This window comes from Schistocerca cancellata, chromosome 2 (genome assembly GCF_023864275.1).
Source record: "Schistocerca cancellata isolate TAMUIC-IGC-003103 chromosome 2, iqSchCanc2.1, whole genome shotgun sequence".
Classification (NCBI taxonomy): Eukaryota; Metazoa; Arthropoda; class Insecta; order Orthoptera; family Acrididae; genus Schistocerca; species Schistocerca cancellata.
Window position 1 is genome coordinate 240886107 of NC_064627.1, and position 19263 is coordinate 240905369.

The 19263-nt window shown below is 41.9% G+C and overlaps 1 protein-coding gene across 1 annotated transcript; it reads right to left on the reverse strand.

Annotated features, from left to right (window-relative positions):
* Positions 1 to 4518: 4518 nt before the first annotated feature.
* On the reverse strand, positions 4519 to 18530 carry LOC126144897 (uncharacterized). The gene is made up of 3 exons (XM_049915519.1): positions 18395 to 18530; positions 6437 to 6692; positions 4519 to 4815 (listed from the first exon to the last, which is right to left on the reverse strand). The coding sequence occupies exons 1-3, from the start codon at positions 18515 to 18517 to the stop codon at positions 4583 to 4585; spliced, it is 612 nt and encodes a 203-aa protein (XP_049771476.1). The 5' UTR covers positions 18518 to 18530; the 3' UTR covers positions 4519 to 4582.
* Positions 18531 to 19263: the final 733 nt, after the last annotated feature.

A 19263-nucleotide genomic window follows, 5' to 3' on the forward strand; every position in this document is an offset into this window, starting at 1 on the left:
CTGTGGGCACGTGGCCATCCTGTGAGGTAAGTGCAGCAGAACACAAGCCGCTGTCCAGCCATTTGTAGAAGTCTGATGACGCTGTTGTAGTCCGTACACATCATACACTCCCTGTGAAACGTGAACATCGACAAAAATTGTTTTTCGAATTTCTGATCAATTGTTGCTGTAGTATAATACTTCTTGAACAACCAGTAAACCCCCAAGTCTTTAAAGAATCAAACTTCCTTGAATAACACACCGAGAAACGAGGATTCCTTTATAGATAAGATAATGTGTCAAATATTTGGCGTTAAACTTGTAAGCGAGAGAAAGTCCAGAAAAAAATTTGATATTGTGTTTAAAGTTTGATAAAAGTGCTAAGTGCCTTCGTCATCAATTTATTGCATGACTGTAGTCGCTGCAATTTTCGCTACATTTAAAGTAAAAGCTACTTTTTCACATATCTTAATGTTTATGAAGTCATACCTTCTGAACTGTTTAGGAATGATAAAATTTTGCAGGTACGTACACGCGTATATGTGGATACTGTCTGCGAAATGCGTTCCGAATACAATTAGTTGTAAAGAAGTAATGGATTCAAACTCCATTCCAGATGATGAGGTTTTACTGCGTGAACAGCAAAAATGTAGGGTAAACAATAAACCTTTCTTCCTGCCATCTGTTTGTGGGTGGTGTCAGAGACAAAAATTTCGTACCAGTTTGAAATTACACTACTGGCCTTTAAAATTGCTACACCACGAAGATGACGTGCTAAATACGCGTAATTTAACCGACAGGAAGACGATGCTGTGATAAGCAAATGAATAGCTTTTCAGAGCATTCACACAAGGTTGGCGCCGGTGACGACACCTACAACGTGCTGACATGAGGAAAGCTTCCAATCGATTTTTCATACACAAACACCAGTTGACAAGGGTGGCCTGGTAAAACGTTGATGTGATGCCTGGTGTAAGGAGGAGAAATGCCTACCATCACGTTTTCGACTATGATAAAGGTCGTATTGTAGCCTATCGCGATTGCGGTTATCGTATCGCGACATTTCTGCTCGCTTTGGTCAACATCCAATGACTGTTAGCAGAATATGGAATCGGTGGCTTCAGGAGGGTAATACGGAACGCCGTGCTTGATCCCAACAGCCTCGTATCACTAGATGTCGAGATGACAGGCATCTTATCGGCATTGCTGTCACGGATCATGCAGCCACGTCTCGATCCCTCAGTCAACAGATGGGGACGTCTGCAAGACAACAACTATCTACACGAACAATTCGCCGACGTTTGCAGCACCATGGACTATCAGCTCGGAAGCCATGGCTACAGTTACCCTTGACGCTGCATCACAGACAGGAACTCTTGCGATGGTGTACTCAACGACGAACCTGGGTGCACGAATGGCAAAACGTCATTTTTTCGGATGAATCCAGGTTCCGTTTACAGCATCATGATGGTCGCATCCGTGTTTGGCGACATCGCGGTGAACGCAAATTGGAAGCGTGTATTCGTCATCGCCATACTGGCGTATCACCCGGCGTGGTGGTATGAGGTGCCATTGGTTACACGTCTCAATCACCTGTTGCTCGCATTGACGGCACTCTGAACAGTGGACGTTACATTTCAGATGTGTTATGACCCGTGGCTGTACCCTTCATTCGATCCCTGCGAAACCCTACATTTCAGCAGGATAACGCACGACCGCAACTTGCACGTCTTGTACGGGCCTTTCTGGATACAGGAAATGTTCGACTGCTGCCCTGGCCAGCACATTCTCCTGATCTGTCATAAATTGAAAACGTTTGGTGAATGGTGGCCGAGCAACTGGCTCGTCACAATACGCCAGTCACCACTCTTGATGAACAGTGGTATCGTGTTGAAGCTGCATGGGCAGCTGTAGCTGTACACGCCATCCAAGCTCTGTTTGACTCAATGCCCAGGCGTATCAAGGCCGTTATTACGGCCAGAGGTGATTGTTCTGGGTACTGATTTCTCAAGATCTATGCACCCAACTTGCGTGAAAATATAATCACATGTCAGTTCTAGTATAATATATTTGTCCAATCTGCAGTTCTTCTTGGTGTAGCAATTTTTATGGCCAGTAGTGTATGTTTAAAATTTGTTGGAGGTCAGTAAGTGGTCTCATTCTAAGTTATTGTACGAATATAAGCTGCTTTCTAACTTTAATATTCGTATAACTGAGTTAAACCTTTAATATAACTCTATGCATCTTAATAAACAGAATATGAAAGCACTCGTTTTTTATTTAATTTGGACAATAATGACATGAACTCGTGAAATGAATTCGAATTTGCGAATATGGACAACCTTCATCTGTATACTGGAATGACAACGAAAATTTGTGCCTGACCGGGACTCGACCGCGGATTTCATGTGCATCGCTTATCGCGACCGCTCGCGATACTCGGGAAATACGTCTTCGAGCCCCGGTCTGGCACACATATTCGTTGTCATTCCATTATACAGCTGAAGGTGGCCCATATTCGCAAATGCGAATACATCTCAGGTATAACGGTATGCATGTCCGAATGTAAATTGCATTGTGCTGCTGAACAAAACAGGTACCGCAATATGGTTATTTCAGGAAATCTTGAAAATAATATCTTTGTGGCCTACCACGGCTAGGATCTGGTGACCGTAATCCTAGTTACACGTTTAGTAATATGGATATTATGGAAAATATTGATAAACCAACTGTGGCATTTGAAAAACATTAAGAATTAAGGATAAAGTATTCAATTGGTTACAGTTTTATCTGCAATAATAAGCAACAAAAGAGAAAAAGACTGCTTGGCTAACATTCATTGTGGTGTTTACACCCACGAAACATTACTTCGAAGTGAAAAAAGGGGACCACGCCCTTCCTATCTAACCCATGTTAATTTAGGCTAGTATTTAACCAATTTCTGAAAAAAAACTATTTGACGCAGGACCTTAATATTTTTACTGTATGTTACATGATGCTAATAGAGTCAACTGTACTAAAATCTACTTTATCCATTTTATAGTGTTTAAGAAATACTTTTTTAAATTTATTAACAAAAAATATTAATTTTTTTCTGCAGAAAATATTTTTTGTGAACTTCCTAATGGGGGAATATTAATGAATGTAGTACCAGAGGTGGCTTTTTATGTTATGCAGAGTCTCTGAAGTTTCATTTATCTATGATATTTTCTGATATAATGGGGCATATGTATTGAAAATTTTAGTTTGCGAGAAATTGACTTTAAAGAAAAAGCTTTTGAAATTTGTTACTTACAGTTAATTAAAACTGTCCTGCTGCATATATGGCCCTTCTTTGGCCTCTAGCAGGTCTTCTTTCTCGCCTGTTCTTTTTCGCCTCCCTGGATGTTTGTCGTGCTGTCTTGGCCATATTAGATGCAGACCTGTCTGCATCGGTTATCCTCATTTTATCGCAGTGTAGCAGCCCAGTGATCATATTTACACCAGGATTAATTCACAACGTTTTCAGTAGCCAACACTTTCCAATATTACCACAACTGAATGTAATAACAGCATCATGAACTCCTAGTTTCATTGTATATATGCCTACAAATACAGTTTTAGGAAGGCTGTTCCAAATTAAGCTGTTGAAACGTTCATTTGGGTTCTGTGTCTGCCCATGCAGACATTTCCTTAGAAGGTCAGGACGAGCCAAGCCTCTGAAAATAGGTTTCATTGCTGTAATAACAGCAGCATAAGAGAATGCTGGTGCGAATAATATTCTCCAGTTGCCTGAGCTCAATTGTATTTGCACCCCGAATTTTCTCCTGATGGACACAATCCCGACATGGCTTATCATCAGTAGAGGACTTATGGAAGAATATGGCCCAAACATCTCTCTTCACTGCCTCCAGATATTCTTCATTTCTCCTAATTGCCTGCCCATAATATACCTGCAAGGTTTCTATAACAACAACTCGCAATCACACTTGAACAAAACTAACCGCGTGTTTGAAAGCGTGTTGTTTACAAACAGCAGAAAGGAAAAGAATACCGACCTTTGGATTCCAAGGATATCCAACACACTCGGGAGTAAAAAAAAATTCCTAACGTGCAATGTAGTGGATATAAAGATCTAAAATACATGCAGAAATGTGGGTGACAGAAAAGTGGGCGTGGCACACAAATACACGTGGTAGGAAAATGCTCTTTAAATGCTGGAAAAAATTTTTTTCAGCAAAATCCTTTTCAGAGTACTTAAATCGATTTTTTTTACCTGAACAACGGTGTGGTCCCCTTAATGGAGAAATGGTCAAGTTAGATTTGTTTCTGTCTGTACGTATTGTGATCTCATTTTTGCCACTAACAATTTATGAAATCAGAGCTAAGTTCACTTATGAGTATGTAGACTACAGAGGGCAGGGTGTTTAAACACTAATACAGAACATTCAGATACTCAAATATAGTCTAGCAGCAGCAGTAAATAGGAAATGGTTAGGTCGTAACACTCATCGCACATGAAACTCGGTTTGTGACTTAAGTAAAGTAATAAAATGAAGATTGTTTTCATGTATGGTATTCGATTTTATTCACAGTTTCTACACCGGTAGCTGGCAGGTGTCTCTTAACAGCCCTCATTGCTGACATCCGTGAAGGAGTCGACGTTAGCTTCGCCGCTGCTAGCGACCGATTTGAGCAGTTTCAGTTTGTCGGCTGCGAGAGTAGGCTCCCGGGAAAGGATGTCCACGGCGAAAATCCTGTCGAACTTCTGCTCGTCCTCCTTGTAGAAGACGCCGCACGCCTGTGTTATGGCGTACGTCTCGTAGTCGGTGGCCAGAATCTGGTGCTGCACCAAGGCTGAAACGATTACCAACAGTTGTTAAGAAGCAGCTACGTACATACTCAATGTGAAGTGCCTGGCAGAGGGTACTTCCCACTATGCCAGTTATTACGGCTTCTTCTCGTTCCATTCACGTACGGAGAGCGAGAATAAAGATCATTCATACTAAGTAACGAATAACTGTGAAAAGCGATTCGATGATCGCAGTACGTAGATATGACAAGCTCGCGATCTTTTGAGTTGCTATTAAGTGCTTAACATTAGCGATAAAGCTTATACTGTCATCTTTGACAAAGAAGGAGTTCAGTTCTTAAAAAGGGATACTGTTTGTGTTATGTAATGAAAAATGGAGTAAAAATTAGCTTACGGGTTAACTGCCGGATGTCTGTATCCAATAGGCAAGACATTTCTCCAAGTGCCAAGTCCTAGGTAATCAATTCATTAGAGCAGCTGATGATGGCAACATGGTCGCTTGCCGTAATATTGTACCCATTGCCGGAGTGGCCGTGCGGTTCTAGGCGCTACAGTCTGGAATCGAGCGACCGCTACGGTCGCAGGTTCGAATCCTGCCTCGGGCATGGTTGTGTGTGATGTCCTTAGGTTAGTTAGGTTTAATCAGTTCTAAGTTCTAGGCGACTGATGACCTCAGAAGTTAAGTCGCATAGTGCTCAGAGCCATTTGAACCATTTGGATACAGACATCCGGTCGGTCTTCCACGAACTATTTCGTCATGAATTACGCTGGAAGAACGTGAAGAATGGCGATAACTGAGCAGTTACAAATTTTGCTAAAGCAGACTGGCGTTGAAAAACCCAGCTAACTTGTAACTCATCACCCTCTACTTACTTACCGTATCATCTAAAAATAAGGAACAAATTTAAATAATTATTACTGTATTTTTAGTTGCTTATTGTTACTGACGATATTTCTTGCATATGGATAACAGTATAGATATATCAGTAACAATTCTTAGTATTAAATATATGTGTACAACAAATTAAATCTTGTAGTTAGTGACAGTCGTCAACTACATTAGGAGTAAGAACAGCGAGTACTGATATTGACACGATACGGCATTCTTTTAATAGGTGTGAAAGTAGAGTGTAGTCAAACATTCAGCTGGTTCTACTAACATCTAGTCGGAAGCGGAAAAACTCGCATTCTTAAGCTGCGTTGGGTGCGGAAGTGGAGGAAAGGTGCGGCTGGCGGGGTGGGGGGGGGGGGGGGCACGACAGTAGTTGCGACGGTTTTCATGCTATTAGAATTCCTATCTCATCGTGCACTGAGGAAACTGGCTTTGTCCTTTACAGAGAAAACGTCCCGGCACTTGGGTTAACCTGTCTAAAGAGGCTACGGAAAATCTAAAACTAGGCAGGTGAATAGTATATTAAGCACCGTTGTCTCGTATACGACTCTAATGTCTTGTTACTGTGCCACCACGCTCTGATTATTCCGGCTCTGGCTTGTGTAAATCAGTGATAACGTCGACATCGATATAAAACACTAGCCTTACTTCTATGTTTCCTTACATTCATACTCATTTCGTGTTCTGCATACGGAAACGGGAATATGAGTACGTTATTTTGTTGCATTATTTTCCTAAGCTTCTACGGTAATACTTGTTGAATCTGCACTTACGGCCCCACTTCTCGGAATCATCGTAGTTGGTGGCACACAGCGATGTCGATCCGCCTTTCCCAGGAGGACCACCCTGCACGCATCGCATCTGCAGCTTGTGTTCTTCATCGGGACTCTTGCGGATGTGCATCGTGATCTGCACGCGGCTCTCGTTGCCCTCTTTGGACGGCGCGTATTCCAGCTTCAGACACGTCTCGTCCCCGTGCTTGTGCGGAACGTCAACAAAGTGGGAAACGACGTGCCAGTCGCCCTGGAACTGTGGAAACAATCATTTCAGAACTGAGAGGTTGCACAGTAACTGGGCCCAAGTAAAGTGATCACACAGAAATATATATGACCACGACTAATACTAATATGGGCGGTCTTTTGTGCTCCGTCCCGGCGGAAGTTCGAGGCCTCCCTCGGGCGTGGGTGTGTATGTTTGTCCTTAGGATAGTTTAGATTAAGTAGTGTGTAAGCTTTGGGACTGATGACCTTAGCAGTTAAGTCCCATAAGATTTCACACACTTTTTTTTGTGCTACATCACACGTCATATACGATCGTCTCAGCGCCACTAAAACACACATACAGGGCGTAATGGATATAAGTGCCAATATTTGTATATTTGGTACCTTAATACTAGTACCTACATACATCAGTGTGTCAGTTTTTCTTCTGCGTCTAACAGTCTTCCCACAAATACGTCAGAAACTTTATGACTTGATATTTTCTGCACTACCTTTGCTGCACCTCCAAGTGGACAATGCCTGTCAGTATAGGCTTACCACCTGGCGTCCAAGCGTCCACACCACAAAATCTGAACTGGTGCCCAGGGAAAAGTAAGCACTTAATGACTTGCTCTTGCAATATTTGCTTGAAGGTACTAGACAACCTAAAAACATACGACCTGTAATAGCTAGAATTATTAGTGTGCAAATGATGTAAGTGCTGGTGTGATTTTGTTCAGTACAGCGCTCTTAGTCACCAATAGAAATATTTGCAGTTATTCCCGACAATCACGAGGTTTCCACCAGTCCTTGCTTGTTTTATTAGGACCTCGCATCTTCTTCTGAAAAATGTTTCACATTGCTTTGAGAGCTAAGAACCAGTGTGGGATTGTTTAGCGACTTGTAGCTGTGCAATTCAAGTTGCTTTGAGCGCCATGGGACATAACATCTGAGATCAATAGTCCCCTGGAACTTAGAACTAATTAAACCTAACTAACCTAAGGACATCAGATACATCCATGCCCGAGGCAGGTTTCGAAACTGCGACCGTAGCAGCAGTGCGGTTCCGCACTGAAGCGCCTAGAACCGCTCGGCCACAGCAGCCGGCCCGTTTTTTTCTACAGAAATGTTGAACGTGGACACGGCGTGCCATCAAACTAGTACTCTCTTTTTTTCTTGCTTATTGTGTGCCACGCATATATGCATACATGTCTTAAGAGTTGACAGTGCCTAAAATTTTGGATTCTACTGATTAATAAAAAAACTAAATACATCCATAATAATGGTCTTCTTTTGCAACCAGGAATAGGTTCTTCGTGTAGTAATTATAAAAACCTGTTTAGTTATCTTAAAGAAAGAAAAATTAATGTCATTTCTGCTGTGGCGAATTCGTAGTCAAGTGTGTTATATTAGGTAAATACTGCGTAACTTTCAGCAGAATGCAATTCGGTTCCCTGATAAAAGGTTTCTTAGCGAGTATTTATTCATTTCGTAAAATAATGACTCACGTGGCGATGAAAATATTGTCAAGATAGGAAACGCCAACTTCTTTAGACAGATATTTGTGTATGGAATTTATTTCCACGACTCCATGATTTAATATGTGCATTTTTGCTCATATTCGACAGTTTCTCAAATTCGTTTACTTCCAATCATTTACTTATTCCAATATAATTTGTAGTCCATCTCAAACTAGAATGGAAATCGATGTGCTGCATTTCAATTTTTCAGTTTCCAACCAATCAAATTTAGGAAAGTTCATTTTATCCAGTGAAGTCACATCTCTTTACATAGTAAGTTTTAACATTTCCTACAACTCTTTGAGCTGAGAAATCTCGATGAAAATTCTTCGATTGAAGAACGTATTACCGAAGAAAATTCCACAGTGACCTTTTCTTGGCCCGACTTTCCATGTAAATTCAAATGGCTGGAAACTTTTTCCAAATGTGGGAAAAATCTGAAGTATCTGGAAACAATATCGTTATTAAAGACTTGCAGTTCAGTCTTTAAAGTGCTAATATGATCTGACGTAAAAATAGACCCGTTTTTTTTTTGTTCTTGAAGCTTTTCCATATTATCATTGAAATGCTGGCACTTGTCCGTAACAAATATAAATTTTGTGTGCCACGTAACGTCCATTAACCGCCAATATTGCGAAGTTTTTTGCTCATTAAAAAAAATATCTACCAAGCAATCCTCAAATCCTTCAATTATGTCGTTGCGTCACAACCAGCGAACATTATTTTACATCAGGTACCTATTGTGCACCGCGTTGGCTTCCTCTAATAACGCTTCGAACCTTCCTTCATCAGAAGCTTGCGACGACACAAGGCACACTGTTTTTGTGACTAACGTCATTGTATTATAAAGGGAATAGAAGCCACACTTTGCGCAAAAGGCTTGTTTATGTATGATGCAGTGGGATTCAGTAATGCCATATTTTGATCACCATCAGTTATTATCGAAACAGTTTTGGTTACATCCATTTCTTTTTGAGAAAGTGAAATTTTAACAACCGTGTAAATACCTTTGACCTTACTAGTTGCTTTCAGCTCGTTTTGATGTCATGTACAATACCATATCGAGCAAACGCATCTCGGTTTGCTGGTTTAGTTACATCTGTACTTTACTCAAGACATAGCCAAATGTAACGAAGTGACTTGATATCTTTGTTTCGTTGTTCTACTAGATTCTCCGCCAGTTTTAGGGTTCTGCCTTTCATTTTGTTTCTAGATAAAGGAATGTCTTTGTTGGGCTCGGTTATCTATATTTTCAAAGTCTTCATAAAGTGATGGGGCATATGCTAACCAAGCGTCTTTCAAAAATTCCCCGTCGCCAGAACGTTTACCATCGCGGGAAATGATATTTACAGCCAACAAACTTGTGACACTGGTATGAGAATTTTTATAATAAACTTAATCACAGGTGTCTAGTGTCCTTCGTAGCACGTGCGATGAATTCCTTTTTCTCTGGTTCGCTTTTTTTGACAAAGAGATTTTAGATTTGCTACATAGGCCCGTTTTACAGACGATGTTCTACGTACTAGTGTTCCGAAACATTAAACACACACCGTTCTGTTGTCTTTATTGAAGAAGTCATAGACCTCAGTCGACCAGGTTAAAAATTCTCTATTACACACGTCCTGCGCTTTTTGTTTGTTTGTCAAACGAGTCATGTTGAAAAGCATTCACCAGTTTAAAGATGGTAATAACTGCGTAATTAGGCCGGCCGAAGTGGCCGTGCGGTTAAAGGCGCTGCAGTCTGGAACCGCAAGACCGCTACGGTCGCAGGTTCGAATCCTGCCTCGGGCATGGATGTTTGTGATGTCCTTAGGTTAGTTAGGTTTAACTAGTTCTAAGTTCTAGGGGACTAATGACCTCAGCAGTTGAGTCCTATTGTGATCAGAGCCATTTGAACTGCGTAATTACAGTACGCGTGCCGGCCGGAGTGGCTGTGCGGTTCTAGGCGCTACAGTCTGGAGCCGAGCGACCGCTACGGTCGCAGGTTCGAATCCTGCCTCGGGCATGGATGTGTGTGATGTCCTTAGGTTAGTTAGGTTTAATTAGTTCTAAGTTCTAGGCGACTGATGACCTCAGCAGTTAAGTCGCATAGTGCTCAGGGCCATTTGAACCATTTTGCAGTACGCGACTTAAGAATGGAGAGAGATAAAAAATACAGACAAGGGAACACTCTTTACCATGACAGTTTGATAGTATGATAAGTTTTGTAGGTAGTCGGTAGAGGCCGGAAGTCGTCGTTGACGGGACAGCTATCAACCTACGCTGTCTAACAGAGGATGACGGTGTATTATTACTAATGGATTTGGGTACAGTGTGACTCAAAGCGAATGACGATGAGCGAAGATCTGTTATCTAAGTCTTCTCTGATACAGTGACTTCAAATGCAGACGAACAAATGAGCTATTTCGGTTCCGTAGGGCTTCATAAATTCCTCACTTTATACCGTGCCAAAAGAATTTGGTCGCGTGGCCATCATGGCAAGTGTGCCATTGGTTCGCCATCCCTGTGGACCTAGGTGACCCTATATTTTATATATGAGACATGTCCGACAGAACAGACACCACTCATACCTCTAATGCTATAGGTGTGTCCGCTCTTTGATGAAAACAGTTTCAGTGCGGATGCACAACCAGTGTCCCAACTCCTATGGGAATCAGAAATCTGAGTGCAGGTGGCCAATGAACGGGGAGCTTCGTCGTACGGCGAGAGTGTAGTTGGGAATCAGGGGCTGATGGAAAGTATGTCGGATGGCCGAGGCGGTTAAGGCAATCTCTCTAGAGAAGCGGAACATTCGATTTCGAGTCCTGGTCCTGCACAAGTTTTCAAGATTCGCCGTTGAGTTGTCGCAATGCCCTGCGTGGCTGTAAGTTACCGTTTCGTTCCTATCTCCTTCACATCCCTTTCCTTTCCATTCTATTCACCACATTTATTCATGCAGCCTGTATTTGCCACAACTGAGTCTCTCAAGTTATCCAATAGTAACGACACGTTCCATTCCGAACATTTTTAGTAAAGTTATTGCACTGATTGAAGATGCCTTCAGTACAAGAAAGCAAGTCATTTACATCTCGCGCACAAGACGAGCTACCGCTGCCTACAAAGAGGTAGGAAGCAATACCGTGGAAATGTACAATGAAAGCAAGCGCTGATCGTAGCGTTTGCAGAGGCCTCAGCCCTCACAGCGAACGACATGAATATAATCACATTTTAAAATGTGCAAAATTTATAAACTCAAACTCGTTGGAAGTTCCAGCAACCAAAAGCAAATGCCACAGTGACACAGAAATTCACAATAAATAAAATTCAGTTATAATAAAGAGGTGTCGTATTATGAAACCGATCAGCCACGAGGATCTACGGAAACGTACGAAATTCAATTCTAAATTATAACATTCACTGGTCTTACGCCTGTGCAGCAGTGGCCCCCATAGCTACTGCACATATGACGTAAGGTAAACGATTTGAGGCCACCACAAGTACCGACAATATTATTTGAATTGCTCTGCATTAGGCATTTGGATCCGTAATATACGTGTAAGTGAAGCCAGATAAAGAATATTGTATGTTATTTTGGTGATGTAATGTTTGTGATTCCGTTTATATTGTAGTTGTTGGCCAGTACTGAACTTCGTTCTCCACTTGAAGCAAGAATGACTAAAATTATTGATCAGGGTGCGCAGAAACAGTCTGAAAAGTTAGTAAGGTTGTTGCAGTCTAGGTTGTACTCAGAAACAATTCTCAAGAAAAAAATTCGATACGTTGTACCGTTTTCGAATTAATTAGGATTGAAGTTAGCAATCAGGCCGTTGCATGCGCAAATTCAAACCGTCCGCCAGAGACGGTGCCATATAACGTGTTCTTTGTTTGGTTTCCTAAAACTGAACAAGAAAGCGATTCAAAAATTGGACATGGGACGGTAACAAGAATCTAACCCGAGCTAAAGGCTCAGCAGTTTCGTTCACTATCATCTATCATCAACACAATAGGACAACTCACACTAATTGTATGTGGTGTGGCGCTTCAATTTGTGTGCTGAGCCGCCTGACTGACTAGATTAATTACGAATTAACTCGGGAGAGGTGGAACGCATCGAACTTTCTCTTAATAATTATTTCTCAGCACAACCCATCCTGTAACACCCTCACAAGATTTTCAGACTCTTTCTGATCACTCTGTATAGGTACAGAATAAAGTGTTGCGGAATACCCGCATGCCAAAAGCAAGGTCATGGTCTAACGTAGTTTGAAAATCACAAAAGGCGCGTCACGACGATACAGACACTGCACAGCAGGTGACAAGAAACAGTTCAACGCTGCAGCTTCTGCTGAAAGTGAAATGATACAGAGTACACTATTCTTCTACACGGCGTACGGTGTAGAAAAAGCCACGTCAGTGCCAGTGATGAATAGTGTATAAAAGATTGATAGAAACTGCGGGTAATCTTGCTAGGTACTAGCAGATTTATCTATGACATTCAATAAACAGGAACGGAATAGTACCCAATAATGTTACAAAGTACACGCTAACACCTAATAATTAGGTTTTCAGAACTGTACATGATTCAAGAATATAAATATTCAGTAAAACGTAAGATCTCCACCTGATGCACTAAGCGCCGCTAACAATTGACGTAGAGAGTCAGGGAGGACCTGAGCAATCTTCCTCGACTCCGGTTGCTAGCGACGCCACAAAGTGTCAACAGTGTCCGCTGGAAAGCGTTGAGGAACAGACTGTCGACTAACCACGAACTAGATTTAGTGCCCGTGTCAGACACTTCATACTCCGAATCTGTGCCAGAATCGATGGAGACATCATCGACCCACTGGGCGTTCCAGCACAACCGACGGCGCCATCGTCCCCAGACATGGACATGCTTTCTGCCGTGCGTCTGCACCACGGCAAACACTGCCCTCAGACTTAAATAACATCTTTATTAAATATGAATAAAAACCCAGTATTACCAGTCAATAAGTTTTAAGTGTTTCATTCAAGATGTGTTAAAAAAAAAAGCTTTTACTACATCATCAGGCTGCAATTCTAATACTGATATGCAAACAGATCACGCCCTGCCCCATCTCTGTCATTTTAAGGTTTAGAACCAATATCTAAATTACGTGGCAGAGGGCAAAGAGCCGAGTTTATGTAATTATCCACAGTGAGAAATGGGTCTGACGCTTATAGTTGTTCCATGTTTATAACCCAAACCAGGCACTGAGTTTAACAGTAGAACGTTAATTTCTATTAGACTACACAGGTCATACCACAGTTAACTTAATTTCTCTGAAATTAACAATATTAATTCTATGGTTATTGTTTTTAAAGCAAGTTTCAAACATTTTATTGAGAGTTATTTCCTGTTACGAAGAACAGAACTGCATCATGTCACTAAATTCCTATTCTGGTGGAATGTGAATCTCTTAGATCATCGCTTTGAACTACTTTGGCAGGAAGAATTTAGTTTTCTGACGATTGCCGAACAGTACGGTCCATGTTAAATAATTTACTGTTCTTTATAAGAAACGACATCCATTTGCATTATAATGTCGCCGGTTTTTACACAAAATAAACGGTTACGTTTTACGATTTTCGCTTCATCCAGTATGGGTACAGAAACATCAATATGCAAAGCATACAGGTTCAAATGGCTCTGAGCACTATGGGACTTAACATCTGAGGCCATCAGTCAACTAGAACTTAGAACTACTTATACCTAACTAACCTAAGGACATCACCCACATCCAAGCCCGAGGCAGGATTCGAACCTGCGACCGTAGCAGTCTCGCGGTTCCGGACTGAAGCGCCTACAACTTCTCGGCCACAGCTGCCGGCAAAGCATACAGGGAAACCTCTGGTAGTAAGTCAGGTGTTAACACTCCGTCTTCTCAAAACGTCCCACATCGAGCTTTATATCTGAGGACCAACATACATCCTAAATTTCAACTCATCTCATGGAGATATCTTTGCCAAATTTTAAATAAATGTTCGCTGCATAGCTTTACGTAGCCGTTAGGTTTAAAATTATCATTTTACAAGCCAAGGCTCAAAACGCTCCTTGGTACATCATCAGTGGCAAAACTGTAACGACTTGTGAAATCACGTAAATAGAAGTTATGAAGTTGAAGAAAAAACAAAAAAAGTAAGACTTCAAATTAATATTTCATATATTTGCGGACTATTTTTACCGGATAATGACTCCTATGATTCAATCCGTAATATTTAAATACAAATAAATTGTCTCAAATAGGACATTCTTATCTATTTCCTAATGAAATCACTCTTCAGCTTCAGCCTCTAGTTTTACGTACTGAAGCTCGAAATATGAGTTCCAATCTGCTGTATATGCACATACACTTTAAACCCAGCTTTACCTGTGACACGAAATACTACTTCCTTTCACATATCTTTCGGTGCAACCAGACGCTGCACAAAATTTCACCACCCTAATAAAAAAAAAGCCGTTACTGCAGATACTGCAGTTAAGATAAAATAAACAGCATTCCAGAAGTAGCTGCAAATGAATGCCGCCACTTCGCAGCTGATCAAGATGTTGGCATAAGCATAATGACGCTATTGTATCTTCTATCGTCTAAGTTCTGGTGCGTTGCTTCTGAAAACTAACAACGTTAAAATATACAGAATAATCTGTTTATCATTTCGATTGCATTTCTGCTGAACTTCGTTGTATATTTTCCTCCATAGCAACTGCGTTTTATCTTAACACATTCGCTCTTCACGAATTGTATTAGCAATGTTAGAAGTAGTCGTACTTAGCGGCTGATGGCCAGCACTACAAAGATGTTACATGGTCTTCGCCTTATAGTGAATGTCAGCCATTGATGTAACCAACAGTACGCCAAAATTCTAACAGAATACTGCTCGCAGCAGTGAATTTTATAATTCACTGTCATTGCTTCGATTTCTTGCTATTACTTATTTCTCTACGTAAATGCTTAATATGTATGAGAACTGGATATACGTCCTGATCCCCTCCATTCCCCCCTTCCGTCTATCACCTTCTCCCCCCTCTTTCTGTCCACCTTCTCCGTGCCCTATCCACCTCCTTCCTCATCTCTCTGCCCTGCTCCTTCCTCCCTATCAATGTCCATTTCCTCTCGACCCATTCCCTTTCTGTCCAGCTCATCTTTCCTCATCCCGATGGCCTTCAACCTTGTTTATTGTACAGCCAACAAAACTTGATCGGCAAATGATGTCGCCTAAAGTAAATGTGAAGGTCATTTGGGATCATTGGTATAGAGGGTATGAGAGCTCCGTGCTGCAGCTGGATCTGTGAGGGTAGTAGCTTCAGTGATTGTAGGTCGCATAGTTAAATCGGCAAACAGGTAGAACACAATACAGATTCCGTAGCGATATTATAATCTTCAGGTGATAAGCCACACATACCACTTTCGTGTTTACTGTTAAAGCCGATTGTGATGAAGAAAACAAACGGCAGACAATTATTTATACAATTTATGTTTAACGTAAGATATAAGGCGGCAGAATACATATGGGAGAAAGAATGTAACTGTTTAAAGGCTCTCTACTGTTGTAAAAACCGATTGTGAGAAAAAAAGGAAAAACGAACCCATACGTTATCAATGTGCAGCTTAGTTTAGCATTTTCTATCTCGCAGTCGGTTTTAACAAAAAATCTATACATTATTGTTTAAATAAATTTGCAACCCATCTCTGTCTAAATGTCCTTAGGAGTATCGTGTAGAAATTTGAAGCGAACATTTTTAGATTTTGTACTAAAAATGTCTCTCTCTCTATAATGTATATAGATGCGTATTATGTAAAATTTACGTACGTATTTGTATAAAACATATATTACAATGGTTAGTTATAGCGGTTTCAACATTTACTAGAGTTTCGTTTAAGATTTTGAAGCAATGCAGTCAAGAAATTTTCGAGCTTTTTGCTGAGAACTTTTCCCTTTTGTATACAACCTATGTCCATCGCGCACACGGGTCCGAAACACACAATAATCCTCGGATCGGTGTGGGGTGGTGGTGGGGTGAGTGGACTGCTGTAGCCTGTTGTGGGATTGTGAACCACTCAGGGCTATGGCGGAGACGAAGCCTCTCCGTTGTTGCTAGGCACTCAGTTCCATACCATGCAATATCTCAAAATCTGCTCTTTCACGTCCGTACGACAACTGAAACGGAAAACGTAATGTCTGCAGCGTGAAACAGTTTGGGAGACCGAATTCAGTATTTCTCTCTCCCATCTTAGATTTCGTGCCAGTATGGTCACTGAGGGACTGAGTAGGTGATTCCGATCCGCTTACATACTTTACAAAAAAACAATACCTGTTAGAGTTCCTATTCAGATCGGACTCTGTGGATGCATAGTCTTTTTTTTATTTTTTACTGGCTCTCTCATGCATCTTACCATTTAAGTAACAACATAACTTCCTCCAGGTGTGTCTGCTTCGCCAGATCGTGATGAAAAGCTTCTAACTGACCTTGTAGAACTTGATGATAGAGCTGTTGCTCTGAAATACGTATCGGAAATACAAACATAAAAAACCAAATAGAAACAGTCGATGGACTTTCGGTGCCAACTGCAACTATAACGGATTCGTTAACAATTTCACTACCAATTTTATTTCAAAACATTATTAAATGGCTATTTCAATTAATATCTTAGTTACAAGTATCAATAAGAAAACAATGTTTCCCCCTGTTTCGCATTCCGAGAGGTAGGGCGCTGGAAGTAGCACATACACAGTTATTCATAAAATCCTGCAGGGTTTCAGAAGAAGGCTGCACAGACATACTGAGAACATGGACACACAAACAGACGTAGCAACTCTCCAAGAATGTAACTTCCATTGTTAGTGCCCGATATGCGCTTCGTTTGTTAAGCGGAAAGACTCAACTCCCGAGTGCACGTTGCTGACGCCGTGTTTCCGAGAATGTGCGAAGTCAGCCCGCTTCGCGAATCTGGAAATTGCGTTGCCTATCTGCAGCTGCGAACTGGTTCGATGTGAAACTGCAGAAACGAGCGTTAACAATAAAACTTGAGGGCAGCACGGCCTGATGGTGCAGTCCAATTATAAGAATTACGCTAACACTCTTAGTACCCGTCTCCTTAACAGTGGGACACAGATTTAAAGCAGTAATGTGCAGCAGTTACCTGATAAAGTATCGTGGGACACATAAGCCTCGATGGTAGACAAAGAGTTAAAAATAGTAGAACATGGCAGAGAGTGTACAAGAAATCATTATTCTCGAATGAGATTTTCACTCTGCAGTGGAGTGTGCGCTGATATGAAACTTCCTGGCAGATTAAAACTGTGTGCTGGACCGAGACTCGAACTCCGGAACTTTATCTTTCGCGGGCAAGTGCTCTACCAACACAGCTACCTATGCACGACTCACGCCCTATCCTCTCAGCTTTACTTCTGCCAGTACCTCGTCTCCTACCTTCCAAACTTTACAGAAGCTCTCCTGCGAACCTTGCAGAACTAGCACTCCTGAAACAAAGGATATTGCGGAGACATGGCTTAGCCACGGCCTGGGGGATGTTTCCAGAACATCTTCCAGGAAGTTTCATATCAGCGCACACTCCGCTGCAGAGTGAAAATCTCATTCTGAAACATCCCCGAGGCTGTGGCTAAGCCATGTCTCCGCAATATCCTTTGTTTCAGGAGTGCTAGTTCTGCAAGTTTCGCAGGAGAGCTTCTGTAAAGTTTGGAAGGTAGGAGACGAGGTACTGGCAGAAGTAAAGCTGTGAGGACGGGGCGTGAGTCGTACTTGGGTAGCTCAGATGGTAGAGCACTTGCCCGCGAAAGGCGAAGGTCCCTAGTTCGAGTCTCGGTCCGGCACACAGTTTTAATCTGCCAGGAAGTTTCAAATCATTATTCTCTCCGTTACATCCGTCGATGGGAAGAAACTTGCCTGTGTCAAATTAGTGTATCGCTGTGTACAAATCCGGTAGCGGATGTAGAACACTAATTTTGTGGCTCGAATAGCAAAGACATATCTCTCAGTAACGAGCGGTATTTCGGACTGCAACGATCAATAGACTTCGTTCACAGTTTCGTGGAAAGCAAAGAAAATCTGGAGGCTTAGCAAAGTAATCGATAAATCGTTACACAAGTGCCGTAATCAAGAAAATTATGTTTAGCTTTATCGTAAATATCGTGGAAACTCTCTTAGTTATTAGCTAATGAATAAATAATTGGCACGTATTGTTTTGATTTATGGGAAACTACCAGCTCTTACCTTTTCAGGCTCGAACATTATTTTCCCGAAAGGTGGCGGGCACATGTGGCGGTGGTGGTGGTGGCCGTACGAGGCGGACACAACGCCCACGAGGATGACGAAGGCACACTGCAGCGGCTTCATGACTGCGACCGGGTATGTCGGTCGCGCCCACGGCTCTCCCTTATATACTGCTCTCCAGGGACGAGACGTTCACGTGACACCACGGCTGCCTTAGTCATTTCCTTTTTTTCGAGTTGCACAAAATGAAGTAAATTACGTCTTTTTAAATTTGTTTAGCTGTCGCTGGCGTTTGTCTAACACTTTACGTAACTCATGAGATGGCATGGAGTGTCAGGTTATGCAAGCACTGGTTCTGCTACCACTTCTCACCAAGAGAACAGCAGCCTTTGTCCCGCTTCTAACAGCAGCAGTTCTCGGTGTAGTCGGAAATGAGTCGTAAAAGCGTCTCCGAATACATGACCGACCGAAGCGGTTGAATGACCCGTCAAGGTCGATGACCTTGGAAAGACCGAGGCGCAACCTCGGAAAGTACAAGTATGTTACAGGGACATGACCTTCACTGGGGGGAAACCCTGACTGTGGCTTGAAGTGATTCAGCGAAACCGACGAAAACCTAAGACACGACGGTCGGAGACTGATTTTAACCGCGCACTTTTAGAATGCGAGCGCCGTGCATTATCCATTCCGCCTTCTCGAACTACAGATATGAATTCTCCTGTGTACAAAGATGAGGCTGTCAATAGGTAAAGCCAAATCGTCAGCATTAGGATTTGGGTCAAGATTCCACCGAAACTGTTGCACTGATTCGATACAAACTACGACTGACATTACAGAGTTAACTGTACGCAAACTAAAGCTGAAACCCT

Excerpts from the sequence above, each read along its gene's own strand:
- LOC126144897 (XM_049915519.1), bottom strand. The coding sequence starts at position 18,517 with ATGAAGCCGCTGCAGTGTGCCTTCGTCATCCTCGTGGGCGTTGTGTCC. Across the intron at positions 6,693-18,394 it reads TAATGTTCGAGCCTGAAAAG|TTCCAGGGCGACTGGCACGT; the intron begins GTAAGAGCTGGT and ends TTGTTTCCACAG. Across the intron at positions 4,816-6,436 it reads TGATTCCGAGAAGTGGGGCC|CCTTGGTGCAGCACCAGATT; the intron begins GTAAGTGCAGAT and ends TAATCGTTTCAG.